Here is a 19,367-nt window from a genome sequence, read left to right as displayed (position 1 = left end):
AGTTCTGTCAAAGGAACAAATTGCTCAAAACTTTTGACAAAGGAAATCAACTGAAAGACACAAGACAAAAGAACTTGTAAAGAAAGAGAGAAGAAAGAAGAGCAGATAGGCATCATGAAGAGCTTAACTCCAAAAATTATTGAACGTCAATATAGTTAATTTATTATATCAAACAACACTATATGATTGCCTCAAAGATTGACAGATCGAGTATATATGATCTGAAAGTTAGACTCACAATCTTGTCTTCACTTAGGTATTTCTGTTGATAACCTGTCAGAGGAAAGGAATGCGAAATTTCTTGGCTGTAATGCAAATAGAGTTGATTAGTCATCACATCCCGTGAGGTATCGAGGATGGATTGCTAACTTGATGTGGTTTGAATTTGACGCGGTTAGAGCTTCCGAAGATCTGGTTAAGATCAGGCCCAAGACAGACAATATCATGATCATGGTGTAATTGTATGCCATCAACATCCCCTAACACTCAGCACACATGTCCAACTCCGATGTTTCCGCTTGAAACTTATGGATTCTATAGTCTAAGGGTGATTGAGCAATGGGGATCTTGAGTAGCTTTGGTTATTCCAATTTCCATTTTGAGGTTAGTGCTGTTTTTGATATCAACTTTGAACAATCGATATCAGTTGGTATCCTAGATAGGTGAGGTTGTTTCGCGTTCTTCGTAGGTTCCGTGACTACATGTTCCGTGACTACATGTTCCGTGACTATATGTTCCGTGGCTGCATGTTCCGTGACTACATGTACAAAGAAATGGTTACGCATCTCACGATATAACAAGGAAATACTGAATCAAACAAGTGATTTCTATAATGATCTCCCAGTTCAACCAATACAAGTGTCTACCTAATATATTGCACAAATCAATACTAACATCCCCGATATCTCACTCAACGGTTTTTTCTGCACCTTTGGCGAGGTAATAGATAAATCTCATCTGTCACCCACAACATTTTTCTTTCGCTCCTTTCTTTGAAAGTACCGCAAAGAAAACCCAGTGCCTTCTTGTCAATCACTCACTCATCTCCTCTCAAAATGAAACTTTCACCACGGGATGGGTCTTAACCATCATAACCACCGTCACAATCGCCACTCGTATTATTGATATGATCGATCCCTCAAACACTATGAAAGAGTTCAGTATCAATAGTCCTGAGGCTGTACGATTAATTTTTAAGATTTCTTCACTTATTCCTTGTCTCTTGGTTTTCAATTTCATACCCCGCCCTCCGCCCCTTTTCAAACAATCCTCCCTAACATCAACAGCCTTTCTCCTCATCTTAATAAATCTCTACGAGCTTATAGCTGCTTTTAAAGATAATTCGGCGGTATATAAGTTCGGAATTGTTTCGCGATTGGCGGCAGCGGGTGTATTTTGGAGTTTTGGGGGTGAATGGGTGAATGGGTGAAGGTTGTTTTTGTGGAGTTGGGAACTTTGGTGTTATTAGCGGGGGCTATGGGATTTGCTTGAGGAACACACAGCTTGGTAATGATGCTAGATGGGGGAGATAAGTCAAGGGAGGGGGTGAGGGAGTAGGGGGGCGAAGCTAGAGTGCCAAGAAGTAAAGAGGGTGGGAGGAGGGCTGCTGGAGTTGAGATTTTGTGGCGTGGTAAGTTGAAGCGAGAGACTCAGACCTTCTCAAATTAATAGAGGAGTCATTTGTAGATATGAAGTGCACAATTAATCATATAACAACACACTATTTTGTAAAGTCACGCATTCAATTCAACTAATTGTCGAATCTACTAAATCCATCACATATCAACAAGTTGTATGTGGCCAAACCGATTACCACCCCCCGGATACGATACCATATTTTTATTTCCATCCTTCCAGTTCCTTTGCTCCATCTCCATCTCCATTTCCGCCAAAACCAGTCCCAATCTCTCGCCATAATGACACCCACCCGTACCATTCCTCGAGAAATTTACTCCGCCGGGTTAATTACGACCATTCCATGTACCTGTTCGGGTGTTCTGGCCATGCGTACTGGCGTTGTTCCAGCTAGAATTATCACGTTGAGCTCCTGGGTTTGACTGACGTGATGCATTACCACTGGATGTTCCAGCACCAGAGCCACTAGATGCTTGCCGAGCGGAAGAGGTGTTCTGACCACCAACTAACTTGATATCAGTAATGTTCCATGAGATAAATGTGAGTGAAATACCACTTGTGCCATTTCCATATCGTGGATTGAAGGTAAGATCAAAGCCACTCGTGCTACCATCTGCTTGAGGATCACTGGGCACATGAAAGTGCTTTGCTGATTTTCCCCAAACGTTACGTGGTGCATGTGCAAGACATCTATCAGGATGTTGCCCCAACTCCCGAGCTTCGCCTGCAATCCTTCTAAAGGATTGTTGCATATCTTCACCTGGGAGACGAATGGTAGAAAATTTTCGTCCTGAGCTTTGTTCTCATCGTTGCTGTTATTTTGGTTTGACATAGTGTATTGTTTTGATGTTCTTAGAAAGTTATGGTATTGATTTGTGGATGTTGATAATGAAAGGAAGAAGAATAAAATGCAAGAGCTGGGGGATTTGGAACGCTTAAGTAAAACTTTCCCAGCACCCATGACTGCATTAAAATTCTGGGTATTGTCATATGAATATATTTTTTGTAGATATGACATTCACGATTATTCATACAATGACACATTATCTTACAAAGTCACGCGTTCCATTTGACTAGTTCTCGAATCTACCAAGCACATCGTATATCGACCAAAGACTAAGTAATCAGGAGCAATTACTAGTAGCCTGGAAGCCATATCCTCATTTCCTTCATTTGGCTTGACTTTTTCTAATTTAACAGCTTTCGGTTATCTTCTATTCCTAGTCTCTTCCCATCCTCTTGAAGAATAACTCCATTCTACATTTTTCGTGCCCGGTTTGACACTAGAGCCGTTTTTCTCTATGTCTCTTTGCCATTTTTCATGACCATCTATTATATCAGCGCCTTCAATTGAGTTATGATCTTCCTCCTCTGAAAATTTCCAGGGCTCTCCATTGTCATCCCACGAAGCAATTTGCGAAATCAGCAAGTCACTCTCCGCTTTTCCCCAGGTATTATCTTGAGAACCAGAGTGGAATGATCCGGGCTGAGTAAAAGCGGGATGAGGGGATACTAGTTGATATCAGTACGAATAAATGAGAGAAATTGGGAAGTACATACTGCCTGTGATAAACGTCTTCTGTGAGGTTTGTGCTCCGGCTGGCGAATTCATCGATGACCCATAAGCGGAAGTTTGCTTGTTTATCTTCGGCTCCTGAGGGGGAGGTTGCCCAAATAAAGGAACAGGCGGTTTAACACGAGAACGTTGCTTTCTACTGCGTTCAAATTGTTCCTTGCTTGCAGTTCCACCTGTTCTTCTGTACTCTTGATATCGACGTTCTTTGAAAGCGTTGTAATCCTCAACATCTTGCAACCCTTTGATTTGCATAGGCTCGTATCGATTGTCAGTCTTTTTCTCAGGAACAAGAAGTGAATGTTTCAAGACTGGTTTCTTCCTTATTTGATTTGGCTTTGATGACATGTTATATTAAGGTTGACAGTGAAGATTGATGTTGACAGAAGAAAAAAGCATCATACCAAGAGTTGGGCATTCTGAACCCTTGAGTGAAAATTTCCCAGCATCCATGACTGTGTTAAAATTGTCGGCATTATCATTTGAGTGTTCCAAAAACAACATTTTTGACTATTCCGACGCAAAATTTGGAATGAATCATGATCCATGGATCTAGCAATGATTCGAAAACATGACTCCAAATATCTGACTCGCATGTTGACACAGAGGCCTTGGATTCGAGGTTGTCTGGATATTCACTGATAATTCATGCATGCTTGAGAAAGTAGAGAGAGCTGATACAGGGTAGACAGAACTTATTGTGAAATAATCACTTGAGAAAGGAACAATCATCCTTCGGCTGCTCAACTCGTTTGGCACAGTGGTAATTGGCTCCTCATAAATATTTGGAAGAAACACAACTCAATGCTCAAGTGAGCTCGGAGAATGATGACTTAATATCCAATTCCATGGCAAGTATCAAAAAGCGACATTCATAAGATTTGAAATGGTGATGAAAGTTAGGGCAAGATTAGTGTTTATGTTAGAGATAGATGAAGAAAAATTCAGAACAGATGGAGTAAAGATAGACGGCAACCAAATACCCCATCTTGCTTGAAATCTGAAGAATATCTTCCAGTTCCCCAAGGAAAATTCCACTAGTAGACTGATTTCTCAGAATAACATAAATCCACGAATAAAGATATCGCTTGCTTGAGATCGTACCACAACTAGTGGCTAGTTTCTGATAAACACATACCAAATTGCGTCCCCTCTTCATGGCTGGATCATTTTTTTTCCGACCTGATAAATTTTAGATCTTTATCTATACACTTTACATTTAACTTGGGAGTCTTAGCTCCATAATTATTAAAATTTGAGTAAAATGACTTTCGAAAAATTTGACAATAAAATGATTCAATATCGCTGATCATGAGGATGAGATAACGGGTTGAGAGTGCCAATGATTATGAAGGCGTGAGTTGAGGCTCACTAAGCTAGTTGCGGTAGCTTTGTATGTGTTAATCTATGTTGATAGAATTTGTGTGCTCATGAATACCTGGAAGTGCTGATCAGGGATCTCAAGGTAATAATGTTTGGTAGAGAAGGTGAGAGCAGAGCGGTTATGATGATTGAAGAGCATTGAAATTTGAAATATCTAACACTTGTGTAAAGTAAATTTATGAGTCGCAATAATCATCCCAAATTTATTCTCGGTATCTACTCATTTTTGGATTTATTTGTAGAACCTCCCCAGTTTGAAGAGAAGCATAAGCAGAAATAATATTATTTACCCCGCTGATAACATTTCGAAGGTCTAATCGTAACTCAAAATTCGGCATTCCAAGTTTATGAAGTCTGTATCCAGAAGAGTATCTAACATACGAAATGTGCACACAAGGATGGGCTTGACAGCATGTCCTGTACCCCCTTTCTTCGCAATCCGAAGCAGACGAGCAACCACAACGACAAATTCTCCAATTTTTTCCCTGATAATCACCTCAAACTTGTTAAACCATGCAGGGAGGAGTCTTTCATCTTCATTTTCACAATGTCGGTCTCCATCAAATCTATAGCAACTCTAGTAGCCGGCGCTTGGCAAATGCAACGACGCCATAGAGGTAGCAATTATACATCGAAGATTTTGAGAGTTTTCTTCGTCGCCTCTATACTTCTATTATATTCCCACTGATAATACTCTATCAGAGTAGGACATCTCCTACTACGTAATCGTGGACAAATGATCAAATCCTTGGGGTTTTTCCATTTCCCATCGAAACGAAATGATACTCTGGGGCTTTATCTTTTAGACCTATATGGGGATCGACTAATACTTCGCACTCTAATTCTATGAGGACCATCGTGAAAAATAGTAGCGCTGTTTCTAATTGGCTCAAGTTTGCTGGAGTAGCTGTGATAGTCCGCCTAGTAGCATACATGCCGGGAAATTGCCATAAACTGGATGAGTTTTCATCGTGATGTTCGAACCGTAGGATATGTCCGTCTGTGATGTAGTGTAGTTCGACGGTTCTAACTAACAATTCTTCATCCTCCATCCTTATGGATATGACGGCTCTTAACTGAAATCACAAATTATCAAAATGACTAATGTCTCAATGAAGTCGTCTCGCCCAACTTACTTCTACCGTGTGCAAGGAATCCGACATCTTTTGTCGCACAATCGATATTTCCCACGCGGCTTTCTCGTCATCGGGATGATTCCTCTTAATTTGGCATACAAATAATGAGCATCGGCGATTGAGAAATTGTTGCAGATATCGAGGGTCTTTTAACCAAAGAAAAGTGACGACCGCATCGAGTGGCGCCATGGTCTTTCGAGATAAATATACGTCTGGCCGACTTCCCACATACTTCTTGACGTCAACAACATGAGGCGATGGCTCTAAAGTTTTGAGTGGGAGTTCCGAAACGTTTAGCGGACAATAAGGCATGGTAGTAATGTTTAACTATAGAACTAGGAATAGATTGATATGTGACGTATGATAAGCCTGTTTTTGAATAATCCAGAGGAATGATCCAATTGACAAAAAGAAAAAACAATGGGTGAGAACAAAATGTTCGATGAGAAACCGAGTATTGTCAGTATTTCTTTCCGCATCGGTGCACGAGTTGCAAGCTTGCGATCAATCATCTCGAGGAAAGTACCATCCCCTGGATCATGCAGCCTTACAACTCCAGTTTTCTGGCGCATTGACATCACCTGTGCCACCATATACAGCCTTACTTGGATACGCACACAGAGGCCTTTGTCGCAATACAACACCATCGGGGTTCGTGTCATTCACGTATTTTGTAGCGATAATATCAGTCGGCACGGTATCACTTTCTTTCCATGCCATTACAGCGAGCATGACATTGTGTTTAGCGTCTTGAAAACCCAATCAGCCCCTCCACTTTCATGGCCAGTATCAGTGGAGACGGATGCGAATCCATACCACATGCCACACACTCAATGATTATGCACTGCATATTGGAACGACCAAAGAAGGAAAGAGGTGTGAAGAGGCACTTGCCTTTCGAAGCAGGTACATCTTTTCCCCTGTGGAGATCTTCACGCGTATCTACGAGGACATTATCAGTGTGCTCAATGAACTCCGCCCCACAGAAATTACATCGCGTGAAGTGAGGAATACCTGACGCGGATTACCTACGAGAAAGAAGTTGAGAGCCGAACAGAGTCTTGGGCTTCAATGAAGTGACAGCAGGTGAAGAATACAATTGGCGTCGGTAGGTACGTATACGTCCAGCAAACGTAAGCAATGCACGTATCTCTATTCACGTGACCCCAACTCTTTTGCTTTTCAGAAAATCTAAAAAATCTTTTTTAGATGCGCAACAAAACGATGTCAAGTACAAAGACACGTGATCACGGGGCGTAATTGGGCAAAATCTTCCATCTTCCCAACATGCCGTTCATCTTATGTCAGCAAAACAAGCAGGCGTCTTTAAACCCCAATATTAATGAGTATCTTAGAGACTACCTAGTCACTAAGAACTTATCACCTCTGTCACTCCATAGTTATGCGACTAGCAGTCATATTTACTCGGCGGTGATCATTCAATTAGTTACAATATTTTCTACTTTAAGGTTAACTCGAATGCCAATAAATCTATGATGTGATAGCCGAGTCCTGAAAATCTCACTGGTCCAATAAGGATACACCTGATTTTGGGACCAGAAATTATAAGAGTTATAGCATATCCTTATAGAGAGACTTTACTTCAGTGCCCCCTTCTCCCCCCTTTCCCCCTCCCCAAAGACCACTCACATGTAAGACTAGTCGATCAGGAACGGGCGGAAGTGGGTAGCATTGAGTCTGTATCAATGCTGGGAATGCCGACTTGTTGATGAAGACCGAGGATCGCAAACAAAGCCTACTGACGTCACATCAGAAAGATTCGTTTCCCATTCGTAACTGTCTATGTCAGCTGATATCGCTCCTGGAGAAGGCCTATTTTTACTGTATAGTCTCTCTGTGAGGCTGCCTACTGGTTTTTATTTGGTTCTCTCCTCCTGTCGACAAGAATATGTGTGTGGTGCGAGATAAAGACCGATATAATCTCTGTCACATGAACTCGCGGGTCGTTCCTTGGTTTGCCCCTCAGACACTATGAACTTCGTGTTGAACCGACTTACTAGATATTGCTTTGAAACATGCGCCGGCAATTTGGCGACTTGGCATAAAGGGGAATTATGGGGAATGGAAGAGCTGAATACTTAACCGTCTTGACAAAGTCCAGATATAACCCTGAAAGTATGTAGTCTGGCACATGATACCGCGAACTTCTCGTGTTTTTCTTGATCACAAGCTTTCTCTTCCCGGATTAGGGTCATGCTGACATTAAACTAGCTACCCCTAAAGTTAGTTCAAACGAAAATAGTTCACATTGCGGCAAGACAAGAAAGGATAACACGAAGATAGCCTTACATCTTTTTGCCCTCAGATTTCTTAATGAGCTTGTTAAAGAAGAGGGTAATCTTACCGATAGCATCTTGACAAAGCGATATCAACAGAGGCGTCCTTCGTAGTGTATCTACAGAGCCAAACTTTGTTTCACCGTCTTTCTGCCGAACCTTGAACTATTTGAAGCCACTCTCAAGGGCTTCGATGACTCATAAGTGTTTCCATCATCGAGGTACATTTCATCTAACGAGACTGAGAACTTGCGGAAGAAGTCGTTCCACGACATACAAAACGTGGGACAACAATCTATAGAACATATTGATGGCACAGCACAAAATAATCCAGTTCTTCATAAAGCCGAGAATCAGTCTTGCCACAATGGCCTTTTTCGATAAACGCGTCCACTCTCTTCGGCAGCGGTCTGAGAAAGATAGCCAGCCCCTTCCAAAGTTTACACTCGGGGCCATCAACAGGGATGGTGTGTTTACAGCAATATCCTTTTTTTATTTCTGTGTATGCTCTTGCTAATCCTACGTGACCTAGGCTCCTTCCATTATGCTAAGGCTTTTGGAGATGAAGTTGACAAACCTCACGGCACCAATTCTGTGCATTGGCTCGCCTCTGTCATCAAGTTCATCACTACCATTGCTGTAATGCAGTGCGTCGAGAAGGGACAGTTAGACTTAGATGGTGATATAGCAAAAGTGTTACCAGAGTTCAAAGATCCGCAGATCTTGACGGGCTTTAATGAAAAGAATGAAGCTATCTTCAAGCCCTCCACAAAGCCTGTTACCCTTCGGCAAGTGATGCTCCTGTTTAACTAAGGCTGGCAAATTTTACTGGCATAAGATGGTAATTAGGCACCTATTGACTCACTCCAGCGGCATTGCTTATGTGTTCATGAATCCGCTTCTGATTCGCTACCAAGAGTTGAAGAAACACCAACTTTAGCCAATCGATCTATCGTGAGCTGACTCCTTCCAATCGTTGAGATAACAGCTTACCGAAAGTTATAGGCACAGAAGTTTCCCCACCGATTTCTTGTGTTCGAACCCGGTGAGCGATGGGTTTACTCCCCTGGCCTTTACTGGGCTGGCCTCGCTGTAAGTTTGGAAATTTCTAATATGTCAGGCTTTAACTAATTCGCATCGCGAACTGTAAAGATCGAGCGAGCCACCTCCATGAAGCTTGGCGGGTTTATGTAACGCTATATCTTTGACCTCGTTTATGTTGAGGATGCCATCTTCCATCCCGAACTGCGAGAAGATCTGCAAGCTCGAAAGGCCAGAAACTGGGAGCGAGACAGCCAAAGCCTGAAAGAGCAGCCGAAGCCTGTTTATGCGGAGAATACCTTGCACGATTTTGGAGGAGGCGGCTCATTTGCAACTGTGGAGGATCTGCTCAAGATCTACCAGAGCGTCCTGATAGCGAAGCTACTACGACCCGAGACTGCTAAGGAGATGTTCCAGCCTCATCTGGAGAATATCGGGGGCCTCGATAAACCAGAGGAGTACTCGTCGTCCACCCGCAATGCTATCTGGAATACCGTCCCAGATGACGTCCCTCTTAACTTTAGGATTGGAGTTTGATAAATACAGATGCAGTGCCTAAACGACGTGGAGTAGATTCGCTTACCTGGTCGGGTCATGCGAATTGCTACTGCGTAGGTCCTTTTCCTGGTGAATGTGAACTCCGGCTCACTGTTTCGTTATAGTGGATCGACCTTAACAATGATGTCGCCGATCTATACCTTTCTCAACTTTTACCTACCGGAGATGAAAAGGCTATCGATATCCTGGCTGAGTTTGAGGAGTTTGTATACTCGAGTTTGGATAAGTCTTGATCGTGAGACCAAACGGGAAGGTACACCTCGTACTAAGGGCGATGCGGATATACGTAATATAATATCCCCCTATCTCCCTTTTGATCCAATCTTGTTATGTCTATCTTATAAGGTCCTTATATTCCATCGTATCTATCATCCGATGTTTCTGGCAGCGCCTTCAACCCTTCGCGGAGCCAGCGTATTACTTATAACCAAGCAGAGGAGATTTATGAATCTGCAAATCTTCAAATAATATATTGTATAGATGTACAATTCTATAACATGAAGTAAAATTCGGTCTTGTTTGATTCTACGAATATATCAATAGCTTACATGTGTTACACGTGATGCGGGGGTTTCTGTGACAGATAAGAATATTCATTTTGTTTTAATTTTGTTCACGGAACAGATTTTTTATTATTAATTATATTTCCTCCTCTCTTTGAACATCAGATAGCCAAGTTGCATCTGTATGCAATACTTCTTCACCTGATGCCAATCTAAGGGCAATCGAACGCACATCTACATCCCCAGAAACTGGTTCCTTCTCCTGTCCCGCAGGCACATCCGTCTTTTCCACCCCAGGTCTTACCTTTATAATTGAACTTTGGAATTGCTTGGGTAAATAATTGCGGAGGTTGAGCCCAGCCGTTTATCGAAACGGTCATGGGAGGGTTGGCAGATGTAACTGTCACAAATTGGTCAATATTAGGGCTTATAAGACCTCCTTTTTGAATGCATTTGTGATCGTAGATTCTGGCCTCAGAGGAAAAGTCTCCATTGAAATTTGTATATTCTTGCCACCCGAAGGTACACGTACCCGGGCCTTGAGTAACACAAAATTTGTTGTCGCGCTTCGTGAGAGCCTCTGTTGGAAGGGCGACGGCAAGTGTTCCTGCTAAAATTGGGAGGTATGTTGAAAGCTTCATAGCTTTTGTTTGATTTGTTTTCTTCTTTGGGTCTTGATTTGATTGTTTGAGAATTGTTCTTTTGTTTTGTATGAAGAAAGGAATCCAAACTTATGCACGCAGACCATACTAATTCTTATATGAAAACTTCTTACTGATGTTCTTACTACACAAAGACTTCCATCATAAAGGAAGTGGTTGATGAAGAAATCTTAACGACTATTTTTAGCCCAGTCATTACAAAAAGAAATCAGGAATGCCTCAAGGGCCGTCACACAGATCAAAGAAACGGAAACTGCAAGGTAGAACAATTAGTTGTGCTCAATCTTACCCAAAAAAGTTCTTTGTGAATTCTATTCTAAAGAATCCAGGTTAGCTAGCACAGGTGGCACGTTATTGTAAGGCAACGATCTGAATTTCCATTATATCTCTTGCATGCTTTGCACAAGCCCTAGATCTGACAAATATGTTCTCCCAATAACTCCATCCGACCTCCCCTTAACCCATCCCCGTTCCGCTTCAACAGGGGCATTCAAATGGACAAATCCATGCATACCTTGCTCCTTTATCGGGGAGATCGTTATACTTCAAAGTACATGCCTCTCTCTTATCGCCGTGGCCATTCTCTGATGGACCACGCTGGCGGCCTTTTGATATCTGCCCATCACTCTGATAGAGAGGCATGAGATACTCTGCATTTGTAGGTTCCCACTTCTGCTTGATGACTTCATTCAGTTTGACAATATTGCATGTTCTAAACTGATAACTCCAATTTGAAGTGGACGCTTGAATTGGAGCTTCGCCCGATTGCAGTATAACACAATTGGTGTCGATGATGAAGGATCTGGCACTGGCATTGTCACCGTTATCGTCACTGCTAAACTGATAGACGTAAGTGCAGGTCTTGTCGCCGAAAGCTAGTTGTTTTTGGGCGCAGAGTTGTGGTGTTGGTGTACTTGTTGGTGCTGGCTTGTGACCCGAGTGAGAACCGACTATTCTCAGAAGATCGGGGAGTGGGTCGGCATAAGAGACTAATGCTGAGATGGCTACGATAAATGCGACAGCGAGATACTTCATATTTGTTGATTTGAATGTTGTATTGGTAGTCAGTGTTGAGAAGTGTGGAACTGCGTGTGAAAATTATGTTGTTCGAATTCAGGTGATTGTTGAATTTTGGAAAAGGTTTCTGCGAAGTAGTTGATACAAGGAAGTATCGAAGATATTTATGATGAGGTTATTAAATGATATTATCAGTCTCTGTTAATTATCCTTAATAGTGATTCACTTGATTGAAATGATTCGTGGACGCAAGTATTGCAAGAAGTTTGAGTCATGTCAGTGACTGCCAGTCATAGGAGGCGTTTATGACTGTTCCTGTAAAATTCCATGAGTCTTGTTGAGTAATTTCGAAATTGTTTTTGATTCAGTATGATTGCACTCACAAACTCCGACTTCACGGTTTTAATCTTTCTACTCGACGGGGTAAACAATTCGCTAGATTTCAAGTTATTGTTATGTTTACAGTTCATATATTTCCAGGCAATTCTTCTCTCTGGTACCGTCCAACGCATCCACCACAAAGCTCTCCATCAATATCTAACATTTCATATTGCTGTCACTCCGATCATGTAGCCTTAGTGCGGTTTGCGTCAGATGGAGCAATCCACCATTTCGCTTTCGGTCCCTCGCACGCAAAGGTACAACTATGTACATTGTAATAAACTCCGTCGTATTTCATAGTTTGAAACCCGCAATGCTCACCACCCTCAGTATTCACTCCATATGTGAACTCCGGATGCTTGTTTGCATCTTCTCCGAATATCGAGAAATTGGAAAGTAGCTTTGGCGATGTGAGATTAATGGGATACTTCCCCATGCTGTGTTGTGTGATGTTGGGTTTTGAAATGAAGGTGCAATTTTTGTTGAATACTCTGGCGCGGACCGGTGGATATGGGAGTCCTTTCGAGGCGTTTTGCCACATCATTACTAGACTGCAGGTGCATCCGTTACTGTTGCAGAGGGGACTTATATCTGGAGGACGTACGCCTTTGGCTTGGCAAAAGAAGAGGATGATTGCGAAAAGTGTGATGATGGGGAAATGCATGATGATGTGAATCTGGGAGTTGTCTTTGTGTTGCGATTTCATACGCTACGATACGTAGAGTTCCGTGATCTGTCGAAAACTTTGTGGTACAATAGTGTTGATGTTTTTCGAGGAAAGGTCTCGAGAGTAGTGAGCTCAGCCCCATATTGAAATGGTCAAGCTAAGTGCCAGACATAGTGTATCAAAGGGCTCGAGTCATCATTATGACTGCTTTTAGAACCTCACTACAGTCATGATTCACTAAATGACTCTATTGGTAGAGAGGGGAGTCATTTCTCATTCATGCTCATCTATCTAAATCACTCCCCTTGAGCAATGATCAGTCACTACATGGGAGACAGTCACCATTTCTGATCCGCAATATTTGATGTTTTTCAAAGTCACGTATTTGTTATTCTATCTGTCCAGCAGATACAATGCCCATCATATCTATAACCATTCCATATTACCACCAATCAAATCCAGCTCTCTCAGTATCTCTTGGGGATGTTGAAACACTGAGAAAAGTCCATCCCCGGTCAGTCGTCAAAGAGAAATAAACAATTGTATGAAGACCAATCAGGTCCAGTTTTCCATCCGCAATGCTCCCTACCATATTCTCCATTATTATACGTGAATTCGGGTCTAAAATAGTTATCACTCCCAGTAATGATCAAATCACTAGGATTTTTTCCCTCCATTTTAACAGTGATTGCTCCGTTGGGGTCGGGTTGTTCCATAGAAGTTTTAACAATATTGCAGTCTTTGTCGACAATCTCGAGATCCTTGGGTTGCCTCATAAGGGTCTTCGCGAAATCCGTCATGTCGGCTTTAGGATCCACATCCCAGCGCATGTATAAGCTCCAGCAATTCACTGGAGCCGTGCAGTTTTCAGCTTTAGCTCGTGGATCAAGTTGATTGACGGGTCCGCTTGCTACGAGAGAGGCGAGGAGGGAGACGGTAAGAAGTGTAGTCGCGAGGAAATGCATGATTTCAGTATTTGATGTAGAGGTTTGTTTCTTTTGGGGGAGTCTGTATGTCTTTAGTAACTACACTTTATTGTTTAACAGGCTTTACTTACCAAGCCTTGTTCCTGTGAAGATGTTTCGAAAGTTGGTTGTGATTTTCTTTAAGATGTTGGAATGTATGAAATGTTTTGTGTTTATTCTGCGTTTTGAAATGGTCAAGCTGGGGATTTGGAACCCTTTTTGTTATTGATGTCCCACTCTAAGCGAACAGTTATTGGCAAGGGTCTTTGAGTGTAGATTTCATTGTATGACAATTATTATGAGTAAACTATAGCAGTTACTCCTTACAATTAAGTACAGTCATCGGTGTTAACCAGAAATACTCATACTGGGCTTTGAATTATCATTATCGATGGGCGATGACTTGAGAACTGTTGCAACAGTTTCTTAAGATATTTTGTTCCAGATCAGATATGATATATGTAATAAGAACAAGACTGGAAATTGACAGCCAATGATTATATTATCCTGTGCCTTTACGATTCAATAGAGCTAGTTTTGACCCTCAACTCTGGAGCGGTGCCGATGGAACTGCCATTGAGTCAGGACAAGGGATCGCATCCAGTCAATCATTCGGACTCACACTTCGGAGAATCACTGCATTTCGAATAAGGAAATTCGTCATACTCGTTGCAATTATCTAGTCATACTTGATCCGCCTCTTGAACAAAACCTGATTGATATCCAACTCGACCAATTCAAAATCTTGCAACCACAAAACTCATACATCTCGAATCTTCAACAATTCTACAAGCTGAATTTCGAGTATTACTGCACATATCATTGAACAATACAACCTTCGGTAAGTAAGACCTACAATAAAGAAGGTGGAGTTATTAACTAGCTACTTAGATTACTTCCCTCAAAACCTCATTTTTAATACGACAATCATGCAACTCTTCACCACAACCTTTTTCGCCATCCTCACCATCCTCATATCCATTGTCAATGGCATTAAAGGAAACGATAAATGCCTCGGTGGCAATAAATGTACCTTATACATGAAATGGTCGGCAGGCTCACCCGGCCTCAAATCCGGCACTATGGCAATGCCCAAAGATCTCATACTCTCCGGAAAAGATTGTAACGTCATTGAATCAAAAATGACACAAGCCGAAGCGAAAGGCCCAATCGAAATCAAATCTTCTTTACCCGAAACCATAACTCTTACTGGGCAGACTGCTGTTTTTCTCATGCCTCTCTTCACATATGGCAAGAATAAAGAAGGTGGGGAGAATCATTGCGGACAAGGCACGGACATGTGGATCTGTCACTTTCCATGTTAGGGGGTGGATTAAAGTGACCTGTTGGACTGATCCTGTCGATCATTCGACAAGGAGAAGAGTGAATAACTGGGTTGGGCGGTTTCTGTAGCGAAATGGGAGAGGGGACAATTTCTAGTTCATGATGAATGCTAGCACTGATCTGCTGAAATGATGGAATGGCAAATGCGAGACTTTTTAAAAAAAAGAGAGAAAACAATGCTTGACTTGCGAAACTAATCTCCAGAATCTTCACTCGAAGAGGTGATGCGGTGCCTGATTGAAGAGAAACTTACTTGCAATCTTTTCATGTCTGCCTGACACAAAAAATTGATAACTAAACATCATTATACTCCCTCAGCTTGTGGTAGACGTATGTAATAAGCTGAAAGAAAATGCTCCTTTCACCATACCAAAAAAGCACAACTCCTACACAACTCCTACCATAGCACCATACTAATCCCACCCCTGTACATCAACAGTCAATCCAACCCAAGCTACATTAAACGCACCATAACCCCTCCAAATCCATCACAAAAAATCCGCATCCCAAAGTCCCATCAGCCACCCCCTCGCACATAATTTCCCAGAACTGAAACCTAGATACGACTGAAATATCACGTGTCTCAAGCGTACACAGCTACGGCTGTAGTAAGATCTTACATTACACCAAAATCCCGCCGATAGGAGAATTTTCACGTCGCCACTTGTTTGAAAATTTCCGATGCTTGTGGTTTGAGAATAGATAAGAGTGAAGAAGGCCGAGCGAATAGGTCGTTTTATGCATAAGCGAAGTCGTGCGTCGGAAATTGGGATTGGTACTATCAAATACCGCTGTCACTTGGAAAATGCGGGATGCAATGTGGGTGTGTTGATCCCCGAATCTTTCATTTCGTTAGGAGAGAAAACCGGGGGGGGGGGGGGGGGGGGGGGGGGGGGGGGAGGTTTGCATGCACACAGAATATTTATATACGTATTTCCAAAATACGTCTTGTAGGTTGTATTGTGTACTGTGTTACATTTATTCGTGGAAAATTCCTTAAGCTGCTAGATAACACATACAGAACTTGAAGCAAAAAACATATAAAAATTAAGTATACATGGCCTAGTCCTTAGCTTACATATAAACTTTCTATTGCCTATCAATAACAAAAAAACTTGGATCGTGAATGTGTTGAGAACATGATCCTGGTATCGACATCAGTTAACAGAGTCACAAAACTCCATATAGCCTTTCTTCTCCCCAAGCTTATCATCAGCTATCGTTGTTCCCTTTGCATGGCAGGTCTCATTGATGTGTGTAGACATGGTATTGAGACTATTCTATGCCATTTGTTCCTTTGACTTTTCTCGCTCACTGGCTCCCGTGATCAAAGTGCTCAGATCGCCCACTGGGATTTGGAACGGAAAGTCTAGAGCCGCCAGCATGATAGCAAAAAAGATCCACCAACCCGCCAGTGATGTTACGAAAAGAGTCGCACCAGCCGCAATCTGCAATCGATTTGCCAACGCCATTTGAGTCGCATCGTTGTTGCCAATACTGTTTGCCGTGTGCCAATATACAGAAGTCAAAAGTGAGAAAGCAACAACCAATGTAAAAAATATAATAACAAAGACGACATTTGTGCGCAGAGAACACACCAGGTATATGAGACACAGGACCGCCATAAAAACAAGAAAGAATCCGAAAGAGGCGTTGAATCCAACTGTTTTCAGGCCATCGACAGGAGTACCGCCGGGAGGAGCGTAGAGCCCATATGCGTAGTAGAAAGGTTGAAGTGTGGAGGCGAACGTAAGCCAGAAAGCACCGAAAGAGATGAATACCACAAATGGGAAAGTGTTACCTATAACGAATTCGAGAAAAACCGCCGACAATCATGAGGAGTCCACCAAAGAAGAAATAGGAACCACTAAAGACTTGTTAGTGAATATTGAGACACATTGAATGAGAATTGAAACACGTACATTCCTGCCGCACCGTTGTTACCCGCCCCACGCCAGCCCATAAGATCACACGATAATGGTGATAAGGTAATTAGAAACCCAACTATCGCTCTACATGCTCAGTTAGCATGGAGAGATCTCAAGACTGTAAGGCATGAACCTACACCGGAGTAGGGTTTCCAAAAGTTTTTCTCAGGTCACCTTTCACGGCGTTTTGAGGAGAGAGATATATCTTTTCAAACAATTCCGGGCTGATACTGATGCTACCAGCAGTCTTGATTCTTTTTAATGCATCTTCCGAGCCAATTGACATGTCATTCATCTCATATGAATTGCTGCTATCTCCGTGATGATTGTTATTATGCGAGAAATCCTTTTCCTGTGGGACACCACTTGAGTTTGCCTGGGCTTTCTCCGTCGCCATTTTGCATGTAGTTCAAAATCACAGACAATAACTGATAAAGTAGAAGCTAATGACTGTTCATTGATGTAGGAAAGACAATGAGACGATATAGAAACAATTCGCGAACGTGGGAAGTCGGGCATTATGTACATATTCTGACAAGTACCAAGTTTTCCCGCAATCTTTGAGGATTTTGCCCTTGGTTCCCCAGACTTTGAAGATCAGCGCACAAGAAGAGCTCAAACTATAGAGCTCTTACGGACTTTTGGATAAGCTATCTAGGTCTGGCTTAGTGAGTGAACACCAAAGCCCTTGGGTTTGTTGAGTGGGAGGCAAGTCTAGAATAGATGTTTTGAGCTAGAATATAGCTAGTATGGGAACATCCAACGTACAAGCGCTGAGATCCATATTAGTACAGCAACTTGCTTCTACCACACATCCGAAGAAGGACATATTCCTCTGGATTGTATCAAACATCTGATTGCCACCTAGTCCGGCTGTGTTAACTGTGGGCTTTTCATTTTCCTTTAGTGATTAACAAAATAACGAGATAGTCGTGAGAGTTGTGCTGCCTCTTAAAAATTTCGTTTTACAAAGGAAAGTATGGCATGTGCGAATCGTCTCACTTTTGTTGATATGGTAGATTGAAACGTGGTACGATTTGCTTTCCAGTCAAGTTTAAGCACGTTTGGGGAACAAATAAACTTATGCCTTTGATACGATAAGTTTAAAGTCCGGGGAAAAACTCGGACCTTAACCTAGCTTTTGAGTCACCCGGGAAAGTAGGCGATTGACCATTTGTTCTCAAGGAAAGCGAATCAGGATACACGCTGCAGGGAATAATATTGACTGATACCACATATCATTTATGTCGGAAATTGGATCATCAAGGTGACAGAGATCGATACAAAGTTCCTCAATGTTTCCTCAAGGCTCGTGTTCTTGCCGAAGAAATAGCTCACGAGAGTTCTTATCATTGTTTCCAGAGAAATGCTGTCTTCAGTTTTCATGTGTCCGCAAGTCTTGTCATTGGCCAAACTTCCCAATATTTTACTAAAAATATCGAGTAATGTAGCATGGAGCGTTTTCACATCCAGTTTCTTTCTTGCTCGCATCAAGGTTCGAATTTCTCCTTTTTATCATTCTGAGGAGTTCATTCGATGCCACAGAATTTCCGAAAGCACACAATCATCAATACAATTTGTACCGGGGCTCGGAGTTGGGCACTTCCCACGAGCTGACAGCGGCAATCTGACAATTTTGATATGTAGTTTAGACTAGGAAATATCGCACGCCACTCCGAATATTCACATGAGGGGGACGAAACTTGGGCTGAACAGCCTACTTATGGCGTAGATCCAGTACACTATTCCTACTTGTAAGATAGGAACGACAAGCTGCCGCCTCCGTTAATTCAGACGGTTGTACCACGTCTTCATGATAAGAATGGCAATTGAACATACGAAATATTCAGACGGCCTTTGGGAATTAAGTAGTATACGTACGACAAGTGGCGGGGCTTGTCATACGTGAGCTGTGCTGTGTACTCTAATATGACCAAAATCGCCATATAATTTAGCCTCCCCAAATTTCACAATGGGTTTCCGGTCCATCATTCGAGACCTCAGATGAGATTGCCCCTTGACTCGATCCAGTACGATATGATAGATAATAAAAAAAGGTATGATTCGGCTTAAGAGTTATTGAATATCCGTCTGGCTTTTCGGAAAGTTGTGGTTTTTCAAGCATGTCTAGTATTAAAAGTTTGATGCGCGTGTTGATCAATTCAGGTGCCGCTTTGACAACGCGTTGTTCCATCTATTCAGCGAGTCTCGTGATCAGAACAAAACAGAGGCTTCTTTTATATTGTACTATTAATCGCCAATCAATGTGCTCTTTAG

The 19,367-nt window shown here is 42.1% G+C and overlaps 10 protein-coding genes across 10 annotated transcripts; 2 read left to right on the top strand and 8 right to left on the bottom strand.

Annotated features, from left to right (window-relative positions):
- Positions 1-1,961: 1,961 nt before the first annotated feature.
- On the bottom strand, positions 1,962-2,387 carry EAF02_009742 (uncharacterized protein; the record flags this gene model as incomplete). Its single annotated transcript, XM_038905790.1, has 1 exon — positions 1,962-2,387. The coding sequence occupies one exon, from the start codon at positions 2,385-2,387 to the stop codon at positions 1,962-1,964; it is 426 nt and encodes a 141-aa protein (XP_038754530.1).
- A 455-nt stretch (positions 2,388-2,842) lies between these two features.
- On the bottom strand, positions 2,843-3,556 carry EAF02_009741 (uncharacterized protein; the record flags this gene model as incomplete). Its single annotated transcript, XM_038905789.1, has 2 exons — positions 2,843-3,147; positions 3,196-3,556. The coding sequence occupies 2 exons, from the start codon at positions 3,554-3,556 to the stop codon at positions 2,843-2,845; spliced, it is 666 nt and encodes a 221-aa protein (XP_038754529.1).
- Positions 3,557-5,331: 1,775 nt separating this feature from the next.
- EAF02_009740 (uncharacterized protein) lies at positions 5,332-6,039 on the bottom strand (the record flags this gene model as incomplete). The annotated part of the gene is made up of 2 exons (XM_038905788.1): positions 5,332-5,667; positions 5,728-6,039. The coding sequence occupies 2 exons, from the start codon at positions 6,037-6,039 to the stop codon at positions 5,332-5,334; spliced, it is 648 nt and encodes a 215-aa protein (XP_038754528.1).
- A 2,352-nt stretch (positions 6,040-8,391) lies between these two features.
- Positions 8,392-9,856, top strand: EAF02_009739 (uncharacterized protein; the record flags this gene model as incomplete). Its single annotated transcript, XM_038905787.1, has 6 exons — positions 8,392-8,491; positions 8,557-8,816; positions 8,874-8,978; positions 9,030-9,116; positions 9,249-9,596; positions 9,728-9,856. The coding sequence occupies 6 exons, from the start codon at positions 8,392-8,394 to the stop codon at positions 9,854-9,856; spliced, it is 1,029 nt and encodes a 342-aa protein (XP_038754527.1).
- Positions 9,857-10,338: 482 nt separating this feature from the next.
- On the bottom strand, positions 10,339-10,767 carry EAF02_009738 (uncharacterized protein; the record flags this gene model as incomplete). Its single annotated transcript, XM_038905786.1, has 1 exon — positions 10,339-10,767. One exon carries the CDS (start codon positions 10,765-10,767, stop codon positions 10,339-10,341), a length of 429 nt encoding a protein of 142 aa, XP_038754526.1.
- Positions 10,768-11,265: 498 nt separating this feature from the next.
- Positions 11,266-11,823, bottom strand: EAF02_009737 (uncharacterized protein; the record flags this gene model as incomplete). Its single annotated transcript, XM_038905785.1, has 1 exon — positions 11,266-11,823. One exon carries the CDS (start codon positions 11,821-11,823, stop codon positions 11,266-11,268), a length of 558 nt encoding a protein of 185 aa, XP_038754525.1.
- Positions 11,824-12,370: 547 nt separating this feature from the next.
- EAF02_009736 (uncharacterized protein) lies at positions 12,371-12,850 on the bottom strand (the record flags this gene model as incomplete). Its single annotated transcript, XM_038905784.1, has 1 exon — positions 12,371-12,850. The coding sequence occupies one exon, from the start codon at positions 12,848-12,850 to the stop codon at positions 12,371-12,373; it is 480 nt and encodes a 159-aa protein (XP_038754524.1).
- Positions 12,851-13,368: 518 nt separating this feature from the next.
- On the bottom strand, positions 13,369-13,818 carry EAF02_009735 (uncharacterized protein; the record flags this gene model as incomplete). Its single annotated transcript, XM_038905783.1, has 1 exon — positions 13,369-13,818. One exon carries the CDS (start codon positions 13,816-13,818, stop codon positions 13,369-13,371), a length of 450 nt encoding a protein of 149 aa, XP_038754523.1.
- A 929-nt stretch (positions 13,819-14,747) lies between these two features.
- Positions 14,748-15,143, top strand: EAF02_009734 (uncharacterized protein; the record flags this gene model as incomplete). The annotated part of the gene is made up of 1 exon (XM_038905782.1): positions 14,748-15,143. The coding sequence occupies one exon, from the start codon at positions 14,748-14,750 to the stop codon at positions 15,141-15,143; it is 396 nt and encodes a 131-aa protein (XP_038754522.1).
- Positions 15,144-16,442: 1,299 nt separating this feature from the next.
- On the bottom strand, positions 16,443-17,487 carry EAF02_009733 (uncharacterized protein; the record flags this gene model as incomplete). The annotated part of the gene is made up of 4 exons (XM_038905781.1): positions 16,443-16,963; positions 16,986-17,029; positions 17,085-17,174; positions 17,228-17,487. The coding sequence occupies 4 exons, from the start codon at positions 17,485-17,487 to the stop codon at positions 16,443-16,445; spliced, it is 915 nt and encodes a 304-aa protein (XP_038754521.1).
- Positions 17,488-19,367: the final 1,880 nt, after the last annotated feature.

Source organism: Botrytis sinoallii (genome assembly GCF_014898435.1).
Source record: "Botrytis sinoallii strain Bc 23 chromosome Unknown BSIN_021, whole genome shotgun sequence".
NCBI lineage: Eukaryota > Fungi > Ascomycota > Leotiomycetes > Helotiales > Sclerotiniaceae > Botrytis > Botrytis sinoallii.
The sequence above is the reverse complement of the archived record's forward strand: the minus strand, read 5'-3'. Positions and strand labels throughout refer to the sequence as shown.